The sequence below is a fragment of the Canis lupus genome, chromosome 11 (genome assembly GCF_003254725.2).
Source record: "Canis lupus dingo isolate Sandy chromosome 11, ASM325472v2, whole genome shotgun sequence".
In the NCBI taxonomy this organism is placed as follows: Eukaryota; Metazoa; Chordata; class Mammalia; order Carnivora; family Canidae; genus Canis; species Canis lupus.
Window position 1 is genome coordinate 51090331 of NC_064253.1, and position 10829 is coordinate 51101159.

The following is a 10829-nucleotide window of genomic DNA, read 5'->3' on the forward strand; positions in this document are numbered from 1 at the left end:
TGACTAGGTACTTCTATCTAGAATATATAAACAATGCTTATAACTAAAAAATTAAAAGAACACTTAGGATGCCTGGGTGGCTCAGTGGTTGGGCATCTTCCTTCAGCTCAGGGTGTGATTCTGGAGTCCTAGTATCGAGTCCCGCATCAGGCTCCTGCATGGAGCCTACTTCTCCTCCCTTTGCCTGTGTCTCTACCTCTTTCTATGTCTCTCATGAATAAATAAAATCTTTAAAAAAAAAATTAGAAGGACAGTCAATAAACAGAGAAGGTCGCTGGATGTACAATTTTCCAATAAGCAAAAGAAAAATGCTCAATATTTTTAGTCATCAAGGACACGCAAATCGAAACCACAATGATACCACTTCATACCCACTAGGATGGTCAGAATCAAAAATAAATGGTTTTAAGTAAAGGCATGGATATGTAGAAATTAGTACCCTCAGACACCAATGATGAGAATATTAAATGATGCAGCAGCCTTGGAAAACAAACTGGCAGTTCCTCAAAAAGTTAACATAGGTGTACCATATGACCTAGTAATTACACAATATACCACTAGGTATAAGCCAAAAATAAATGAAAACATATGCCCAAACAAAACTTGTACATTGATGTTCATAGCAGCATTGGTAAAAATCAAAAGGTACAAAGGACCCAGATGGCCATCAATGGATGAACAAAATGTGATATGTCCATATAATGGAATATTTGGCCATAAAAAAGAAATGAAATATGCATAACGCAACATGGATGAACCTTGAAAACACTAGCCTGAGTGAAAGAAGCCAGACAGAAAAGGACACATATTGTAGGATTCTATTTATATAAAATGTTCAGAATAGAAAATACAGTCAGCAGATTAGTGGTTACCTAAGGTTAGGAATTGGAGGTGGGGAAGATTGGAGGGTGATAGGAAAACGTACTGATAATTTCTTTTGGGGGTGATGAAAATGTTCTGAAATTGACTGTGGTAACAATTGTACAACTCTGAGAATATACCAAAAATTATTAAATTATACACTTTAAATGGCTGAATTTTATGGTGAATTTACCCCAATAAAGCTTTAAAAAAAATAAGTTAGTGTGGAAAGGGCACCTTGATGTCAAGGAAGAGGCAGGGATAAGAATTTTTAATAATATATCTTTCTGCAAAAGGATCTTATAGTTAGACCAGAAGAAAAGGAAATAGCCAATGGCTGGCAGATCGGCAGATTTCCCTTAGGCTCCAGAGAAGGCTCTCTGACAAAAAGGAAAAGGAGGGGGTGGAACCTAAGACAAGGTGAGGGACTAGAGTCTGAAATCCTTCCCCCGGGTCCTAGGAATGGAAAAGTGTCTTTTCTTCTCACAGAGGTAGTGTGCTTATTAAATGATGCTTGGGAATGATGTCTGCCAGACTGAAGGAGGCAAAGGGACTTTGTTCTAATCTTTCAGTCTTGGTTGGGGCCTAACTTCTCTTGTGTTATGAAACCTATTCCTGCCAGGGATACCAATGTCCAATCCTCTAACTGCCTGAAACAGTATACACATCTCATCATCTTTCCCTGTGGCCTCTGTAGCCCTAGAGACCCTTAGCCATTAATAATTCCAACTCTTCCTTTAGCTACCATAGCAGTGAACATCTTTCCTTCATAATCACTACTACTCAGCCTGACTTCTTTCTGCCAAGTAAAAGTGCTATTCTCCAATTTGCCATCTGTTCTCTTTCAGTTGTTTCACCTCCTCTTGTCCTGGGCATTCTCAAACATCAAATCCCAGGCCTGACCCTTTGCAGAGCCTCCCCCAATACATTCCTTTGATGGACATTTCCATGAGAATTTCATGGCAGCACTTCAATGTGACACAGTAGATGGAGAACACAAGAGACATGTATTAGATTTATACTTGTGGCTTCAAATCATGAATAATCAATGGGACAAGATGCAATGCTATGTAAGACGGGCAATGAGGTCTCATAAATGAACAGCAAAGGTTGGAAAACTAGGGTGGCCTCCACAGAAGTGAAGGGCAAAGGGTGTCCTGGAGTGAAAGAACCCAATAGAGGAGGGAATACAGCACTGTTTGGGGTTTTAGACAGTGACTCTGTGTACTCCATGAGCCTGGGCTTGTCTTTCCAGCCATCTCTACTATCAGCCAAAGCATAAGAATTTAATAAAGTATGTTACATGGCAAAAAAAAAAACAACAAAACAAAAAACAAAAAAAAAAACCCCGCAGGTGGGATAACAAGAGTGATTTGAGAAGAAGTAGGGGAAACGAATTCAGACAACTTTAACAACTTCCCAAAGGTTTTCAGGTGTAGCTAGGTCTGCATAAGATGGCTGGTGTCATCTGTGCTTTGTGGGAGGGGAGAGTAAACCTCCTCAGTCCCTGTAGGACAGTGGGGGCTCCCCCACCTCTCAGAAACACATTTACATTATTATTTTATTCTCCTTTGGAGGCTACCCTCCAAAGCAGGAGTTAGGGAGCAGGCCCCACTATGATTTTGAATTATAAAATAATGAAGTCCCAGATGTCAGTAGCTCTTGGCTGCATGGTGGTCAGAAGTGCGACTAAGCCTCTCTTGCAGATGATCCAGCACCTATATAGGCCAGGCTAGATTGTTCTCCAGCTCTCCCTGTGGCCACAAGCCAGCATTTGCAGCCTAGGCTACCTCTGCTGGGCCAGAATTAGCTGTCTGAACCAGGAGCTCACGGCACCATCCACTCGCATCACCAAAGCTATGCCCAGGAAAAGTCCCACGCTGCTCACAATAAAGCCCATGGCTTCAAAAATGAACCTGTAAAGAAAGGTGGAGAATTCTCAGGGGACAGAGTAGGTTGAGAGCCTTTTCCCTGATGAGACAAAACCTGCCCACCCTGATGTTTATTCTTACCTCCAAGCTTCCCCCTCCCCAACACCAATACTTCTCAAGCAAACCCACTCACTTGGGGGCAAACACTTTCCAGACCATGAGATGCCTGCGGAGGATGGAGGCTGCCAAGGCACAGGCCAGAATCTAGGGAGGAGAGGAAAGGTCAAGTTACTTGGGGAGGAGGAAACAGGTCAAAGGGAGAGTTGCTGTAGGCCTCTGTGTAGAAGGGAGGAGTAGGAAAGTAGTGCATGTCAGTGGAAAGAAACCTGGGTGAGGAGTTAGGAGAACTAATTTTTCTTCCTGGCCCCACCATGATTCACTGTGTGACCTTGGTCAAGCACTATCCATCTGTGTTGATTACACTCAGGCTCTGCCTCCCAGGATGGAGGAAGATGTCAGAGTCACACCTCCTGCCTCTGAAGAGAAGGACAATCCATGACCATAGCCTGGGAAAGAATCCTGTCTATCACCTCAGTTTTTCCAGTCTGTCCACTAAAGGAGGAATCCCCAAATGCAACCAGCAGGGTCCAGATCTAGCTTGTAGAGAGGTAACAGTCCAAGATAGGATTATGGAGACCCAGGTTCAAGTTTCAATACACCCCCTTGAGGCCACAGCCTTGGGCAACCATTTTGCTTATCTGTATTTCAGTCAGGGCTCTCTCCTGGAGGGGGTGGGAGGTTGGGTTAGCAAAGTATAAAAGAAGGAATGTGATCATGAGAAAAGGTCACTAACTCACCCACCTGAATACCAAGGACAAAGAGGTACTTGAGGCCCAGCTGTAGCAGCGCTGCATTGAAGTGATGAGGTGCATCCCGGAGCCGCATCTCCATCCGTGGCTCCTCCTCCTCCTCAGGCCTGACTCTGGCTTCAGCTTCATTCCCTAGGGGTTGCCACCTCTTCCGGGCCCCTTGACTCTCACAGAGGAAGGGCCAGAGCAGAAGCAAAGGGCAACCTACTGCCTCAGAGAAAGGCAGGGCTAGAATCAGTGGAGGACCTAGGAACCAGGCCACCCTGGCCCCCAACCAACCTACTTGACTGAGGCACCAATTAGCATTGCCTACGGGGTGCCAAAGGGCCAACAAAACCACATCTCCCCACTCAAATCCAGGAGTTTCCTCTCCTTCCAGAAAGAGTAAACAATGGAAGCAGGGGAGGAATAAGGTACCTGCAAAGAGGAGATGGGAGGCAAAGGTGTTGGCTCCCACCAGCAGAGCAGGCAGCCAGGTGGAGGACCCATGACCCTCTGGGAATCCCACGAAGGCTGCGTGCCAATGAATGGCCGGAAAGACAGGCTGATGGCCCAAGGAGTAGAAGGTCTGTGTGGCCATGAGGGCCCAAGCAGAGACTGCCTGCCACGGAACAGTAAAAGGACCTGGGGGTGGGGGAGCGGAGAAAGATACTTCACAGTCATATCCCATTCCCTAATCCATAGCCTACTGCTTCATGGTCATATACTCCTACTACCTCAATGTTGCATACACACACATGCCCATCACCCCAACCTCCTTACATTCAACACTCTGCTATTCTAATTCCCTCTGTGGCACTAAGCCTCCATTTCTCTAATCTGAACTGTGCTCCATCTCATATACCTACAGCTCATTATGACATTACATACTCATAATTCACCACTCCCATCACTGGAAAATCAGGAAATGCACTCATGAAGATGCAGCATTTCCATAAGAAATGAGTCTTGGAGTATTCCTGTCTCCCTCCTTTGTGAACCTTGCTGGCCTTAAGAGCCAGTGGCAAGGATCAATTTGCTTGGCTATAGCAAGATAAGAGGACATCAGGAAGACCCTCCCAACTGTGTGAAGAATCTGAGGAGCAACACTTCCCTGAAGACAAGAAGGGCCAAAGTCACATCACTACTGTCCTTGGATGAATCAGGGCTGAGAAATGTATTTACCAGGGGTGGTGATGGGTATCCCAGCAGCAAGCAGATGCAGGAGCAGGAAGCTCTGAAGAAACAGAAGCAGGAACACAAGGCTAATGCGCTCTGCATGCAATAGTAGAAGCGGGAAGGCCAAGAGGGTGAGAGCCGTGACCATAGCAGCTGAGTAGACACTCCCCAACTGATAGGCTGCCACAGTCAGGGGACCTTGGGATTTGGTCCTCTCTAGACGGCCCCGGAACTCCTCCTGCATATGTCGGTAGATTTGAGGAACCACATAATCCAGGTCAGCCTGAGAAGTGGGGGGGCCTGAGAAGGGAGTAAGGACAGTCCTGGTCCTGGGAGTACCCGTCGTAGCCTTCACTAGCACTGTCACAGGCCTCCAGAGCAGCAGCATGAGCCCCGAAGCGGCCAAGCCTGCCACAGCCCTAGGTAGCACAACTGATGCCCCAGCAACCAAGGCCCGGAGACGTGGGGGCGCTTCATCTGCCCCTGATGCCAGTGCCCAGTAGGCAGCAGTGCCCAGTACCATGAGGGGCAGCCCCCAGCGCACAAACAGCACAGAGGGCTCAGGACTCTTGAGATTGCTATAGCGGCAAAGCCACAGGCGCACAGCAGCTAATAGGGCTACCAAAGCCCCCACACAAGCCCCATACCACAAATTCTTGGCTCGACCACCCACCATGGATGCCAAGGGACTCAGCCAGGGAGAGGAATGGCAAGCAGGTGTCTCTTCAGGGCAGCGATGAAAAAGCCCAGCTAGCCTTATACATAAAAGCAACCCAACTCCAAGTCCTAAGGCATGTGTGCCACTGTGCCGTGGCTGGCCTGCCGAGGCTGAAAAGCAAAGGCGGGGTATTGTGAGAAGCTTAGGTGGCAGCAGCTTGCCCTCCCAGTGAAGTTGGGCAACCAGGAGCAAGATGAGTGAGCCCAAAAGGAAGGGGGTGGCCCTGGCCTCAGCTACAACAAAGCTATCAGAGAAGAAAGCAGCAAAACGAATGAGCAGGAATAACAGGACGGGCCCAGGGATGGGAAACAGGGCTGCCAGGGGCCTCTTGGACCCCCAGCCAGCCCAGGCTTTCCACAGAAAAGGCAGGAGTGAGCCCACTGCAGCCATGGCCCCTAGAACCACTGGATCCAGCTTCAGCCCAGTAGTTGCCAGGAGTCCAGCACACACTATGGTACTAGCCAGACCACAGGCCATGGGTGTTAGGAGGAGGGGGTGGAAGCCTGGGTATGTTGCCCACTGGGATACCAGCAGACAAAGAAAGCAGGCAGCAGCCAGGAGAGCGGCACCCCCGGCCATGCGACCCAGAGAGAAACGAGCCCAAGACTCAATGCACATAGCCCGAACTCCCCGCAGGAACTGCTGCAGCTCAGTGATCACAGTCTGTAGTGCTGCCTCAGCCCCCTGGGGACTCTGGAGAAGCCGCTGGTAGTCAGCAGAGGCCTTGGAGAAAAGGTTCTGAAGCTGATGAAGCTCCTTCACTTGAAGGTTCTGAGCAGCAGCTGAGTAGGTGTGAAGAAACCGGGATACCTGGCAAAAATGGTTAGAGACCAAGAGAACACATCAGATATAAACCAGGACAGAGGCAAGGATAGGTGTTACCAAGAGGGGAATTCAGAAATCAGGGACCTAAACTCTGTCCAGGACAGGGGTGAAGGAAGGGATACTGGAAGGAGGACATGGCTATGGAAAGTGGGACTAAGAGTGAACAAACAACAATGGAGTGATCATTACGCTTCTCCTATGCCCACCCTAGCTCTGTCACCTGGAAGCACAGCCCATCACCTACCTGCTGGGCATTCAGATGGAGAGCTGAGGCTTGGGCCAGAGCAGAGGAGTGAGGCTGAGAGTCTTCAGCCTCTGCGAACAGCTCAGCCATCACTTCCCCAATGTTTCCAAATGGAATGGGCAGGCCCAGCAACAGGGCCAGCGTAGGCACAAGGCTGATTTGAGGAACTATCTCCGGCTCCTAGAGGAAAAGGAGAGGAGCCAATGGGTTCACCACAGAGCTGAGGTCAGGATTTGGAATGGAAGACATAGGGACCTAGGTAGGAAGTGAGTGGGGGATGCCCATAGTCATGAATTTGGGGGCCTAAAATGGAGGGATCCACAAGAATGCTGTGATTGTGATTCGGCTGAATACCAAGAGACCAGACAAAGCAAACCCAGGCCTCACCTTTGGCGGGACACGGGGGAAGAGGGCTTTGGGACTATACAGAAAAAGTGCAGCTGAGATCTCCAGGTCACTGTCCCCTCCGTGGTCCCCAGTTATGGTCATCCCGTGGTCCCCAATCACGACCAATAGTGTGTCATTCTCCAGACGCTCCACAAGTCCCCTGACGGCCAAGAAATAGGTCAGGAGGTAGGAACGGATAAAGATTTTCCTGGGAGAGCCATTCACCCCCAGCCATAACTTCCATTAGGAGGGCCTAGACATTTGGCAAAGAGATACCTCTACAGTCATGACCCTACTGCCCAAAGCCACATGCTGAGTTACTCAAGATGGATGAGGCCCCTAGTTGCAGAAAAAGGCCTAGAAAAGACAGAATTCAGCAAGGAAAAAGGCTCCAAGATAAAGACTTTTTCTTTTGGGCCAATATATCCTAAGATTCTCAGACACAAACCCACTCGCCCAGCCAATATCCCACACTCACTGGATCACCTGGTCCATCTGGCTAAGCTTCTTGGCCATTTCAGGGTGGTGAGGGCCATACTTGTGGCCACAGTGATCCACACCCAGGAAATGAGCAATCAGTACATCCCATTCACCACCGTCCACTGCGAAAGGAAGAACACTGAGCACAGTAGGGGACTAAGGCCCACTCCTCAACCCTGGCTCAGCTCTAACGCTTAGTGAAGGGACACAAGCCCAGGCCATTGCACCCATGGGAGGCTCAGAATTTGTGACCTGAAGCAGCCCTGAGCTCCCAGTCTTAATCGGGCCTGCCTCTGGCCCCGTGCTCACTGGTTGGATAGAGATGTTCCAGGATGCCATTGTCCACGGTGTGCAGGTCTCTGACATTGAAGGATGGGAAGAAGAAAGCTTGGGAGAAAGCTCCAGGAAAAAGATCTTTCCAGGTATCATCTCCCATGAAGACCACGTGCCTTCCTGCAGGGACATGAGACTGGTCAGAGACTGAGCAGGGGTCAGAGCCCAAGCAGGAGTCAAAGCAGGGAAAAAGAGGAAGCCCTTTAAAGACTTATCAGAAATCTCCAACATGCACTCTAAGGCACAGCAATTCCATCCAGCAATTCTTTATCCTTCAAGGCCTAAAATTTTCTGCCAGGACGCTTTCCCTGATAACCTACTCTTCCCAATAACCAGACTTCTTGTTTCTACAAGAGGCTCTGCTAGTTCTCAGTCCCTGGCTATCTTTGCTACTCTGTTCTTCCTGGGTATATGTTACTTTTAAACAAGTCAGTGAGTAGACAGGGTGTGGATCCTCTGCTCTCTCCTCCACACTTGTGAGGATACCAGACTCACATCTTCTCCTCTTCATTGCTCTACTGCCCCTTACTGAGGGCTCCCCAAATGTAAAAATCAACACTCCATGCATATTAGAAACTCCAGAATGACAAAGCCCACACCTGCACTTGCTCAAGGCAGGGCCCTGGTCTTTTTCTCTTCCCCTGTCCTCCCACAGCATAGTCCAGCATGCAGCTGGGCACCCAAAGTTCTGGCTCTCTGACTTCTAAAGAGAAAATATGCTAAGGTATTCCTTACCTCCAAAGAGGCCCAAACTAACCTGCATTGGTGAGCTGTTTAATGAGATTGTCTTCCACTATGGCATAGCTGGCAAAGTTACTGCCAGCATCGATAAAGGTAGGCAGTGAGCCTGTGGTGAGGGCCTTGAGGCGCTGCATGGTGGTAGTGGGGGGATCAGCCTTAGATTGGTAGAGCCTGGCATGGTGGGGCTGAATCTCCAGGATTCTTTGCAAGGAGTTCAGTTTGCCCAGGAAAGGCAGAGAGACAGGAGGCTCTCCAGGACCGTGTGAGGGCTGGGGCTGCGCAAAGTCAAATCGCAGAGCATCTACCAGCACCAACACAAGCCGAGAGAATCTAGAAGCCATCCAGCAGGCCCCAGGCTTCCCTTTGCTCCCCCATGGCAGGGACCCAGGGCCTGGGGGCTCGTGGCAGCTGCTATGGTTGGTGAGTTCCAAACGAGTGAGCAGGAAGCCACTGGTGAAGAGGGCAATGCCGGCGTAGAAGAGGAAGCTGACCCAGGCCAGGAAGAGCAGCACCGAGATCTTCTGCATCCTACTGGTAGCAGGGAGGGAATTCATCACTGTGGGGGTAAAGAACCAGTGGATATTCTTATCCCTCAATACAAAGCCAAGCTAGAATCACTTCCTCTTGGAAGCTTTCCGGAAGATAAACAGCCCCTTCGCCAACCCAATGGAACGTTCGTCTCCACCAGTTATATCAGTGTTTCTGAAGGTGAAGTCCGCAGACTATGGGCATCAACCTGGAGCAGCTGTTTAAAATGCTGATTTCCAGGCGCAACCCCAGATCTACTTAATCAGGATCTTTGGGGAGGGAGCATAGAGATTTGCACATGTACTCCAGGAGATTCTCATAATGAAAAGCACAGTTCTCCAGGGAAACCTGTTCCTAGTGTAGAATGCTCTCTGACAGATCACTTCTCCCTCTCCCTTGCCGATCTCAATACCCCTGGGGTGGCGAGGGCTCGCAGGCACAGGGGAACCCGGGCTGGACTGACGGCGCCGCCTGGTGGGGGCCGAGAGGACCAAGGGGAGGAGTCACGCTCCGCTTCCGGATGGCCAGGCTCGCCAGGAGATCAGAGTCGCGACCTACCCCGCGCAGCAAAGCCCACTCGCAGGGTCTAGAGGCGGTTGGGCCTCGCCGGGACCCACACGTCCCACGGCTCTGCTTCCTCTGGTGGCTGCCTGGCCTTCTCCTGGGCACCCGGGCTTGGGCACTTGGCACGCTAGGCTGCGAGCTGCGGGGTATGGGTCCCTTCCGGAAAGGGGACTTAAGAGTACGGAGTGCGAGCAGCTTCTCGGAGACCCTGGCTCACCTTGAACGGCGCCCGGAAGCGCGGCGGCGACGCCTGCACACGGACACCACAGATAAGCACGCGCGGGACAGAGCGGCCCGAGGGCCCCCCGCCCCATCGCCATCTGCCGGCGCCCCATCGCCATCTGCCGGCGCCTCCGAAGAAGTTCGCCAAGGAGCGCAGCGCTGGCCACAGACGCAGAGTTTGATGGGATCATGGTTTAGGAGAATTAGGGGCAGGGAAGCAAGCTAGAAGAGCTCAGAGAAGCATTGGTCATTCTTGGTTAAGACTAAGAGTTGGGGGCAGCCCTGGTGGCTCGGCGGTTTAGCGCCGCCTGCAGCCCAGGGTGTGATCCTGGAGACCCTGGATCGAGTCCCATGTCGGGCTCCCTGCATGGAGCCTGCTTCTCCCTCTGCCTGTGTCTCTGCCTCTCTCTCTCTCCTCTCTGTGTATTCTCATGAATAAATAAATAAAATCTTTAAAAAAAAAAAAAAAGACTAAGAGTTGGCTTTTTGGAATCAAACTTAGCTTGAATCCTAACTCTGCCACTCACTGGCGTTGTGGAGCTTAACTCATCTGTAAAATAGGGATAAATAATATTTACTTTCTCCTTTTTGCTTAGCTGACACCAACTGATAGATTTTATTATTCCCCCTCTTCATGTCTTTCACCAGATCTTCCAACTCAGTGATTTAAAAAATAATCCAATTTAAAAATGGGCAAAGGTGGGGCACGTGGCTGGCTCAGCTGGTAGAGCATGCAACTCTTAATTTTGGGGTCATGAATTCAAGCCCCACATTGGGCATAGAGCTTACTCTAAAAAAATAATAATGGGGCACCTGAGTGGCCTAGTAGTTGAGCGTCTGCTTTTGGCTCAGGTCATGTTCCCGGGGTCCTGGGATGGAGTCCCGCATCCGGCTCCTTGGGGGAAGCCTGCTTCTCCCTCTGCCTATGTGTCTACCTGTCTCTCTCTCTCTCTGTGTCTCTCATGAATAAATAAATCAAATCTTTAAAAAAAATAATAAAATTTTAAATGGGCAAAGGAGGGGCGCCT

At 49.9% G+C, this 10829-nt stretch overlaps 1 protein-coding gene across 8 annotated transcripts; it reads right to left on the bottom strand.

The window, feature by feature from the left end:
• Nucleotides 1-806: 806 nt before the first annotated feature.
• On the bottom strand, nucleotides 807-10266 carry PIGO (phosphatidylinositol glycan anchor biosynthesis class O). 8 transcript variants are annotated; one of them, XM_049116212.1, is made up of 12 exons: nucleotides 9574-10266; nucleotides 8504-9018; nucleotides 7723-7866; nucleotides 7412-7535; nucleotides 6934-7093; nucleotides 6547-6726; nucleotides 5433-6287; nucleotides 4766-4817; nucleotides 4019-4225; nucleotides 3594-3808; nucleotides 2926-2996; nucleotides 807-2777 (listed from the first exon to the last, which is right to left on the bottom strand). In XM_049116212.1, exons 1-12 carry the CDS (start codon nucleotides 9990-9992, stop codon nucleotides 2648-2650), a joined length of 3072 nt encoding a protein of 1023 aa, XP_048972169.1. In that variant the 5' UTR covers nucleotides 9993-10266; the 3' UTR covers nucleotides 807-2647. The 8 variants fall into 8 exon arrangements, with proteins under 8 accessions (XP_048972169.1, XP_025288150.3, XP_025288149.3 ...); XM_025432365.3 differs by having other exon boundaries at nucleotides 4766-6287; nucleotides 8504-9015; XM_025432364.3 differs by having other exon boundaries at nucleotides 4766-6287.
• Nucleotides 10267-10829: the final 563 nt, after the last annotated feature.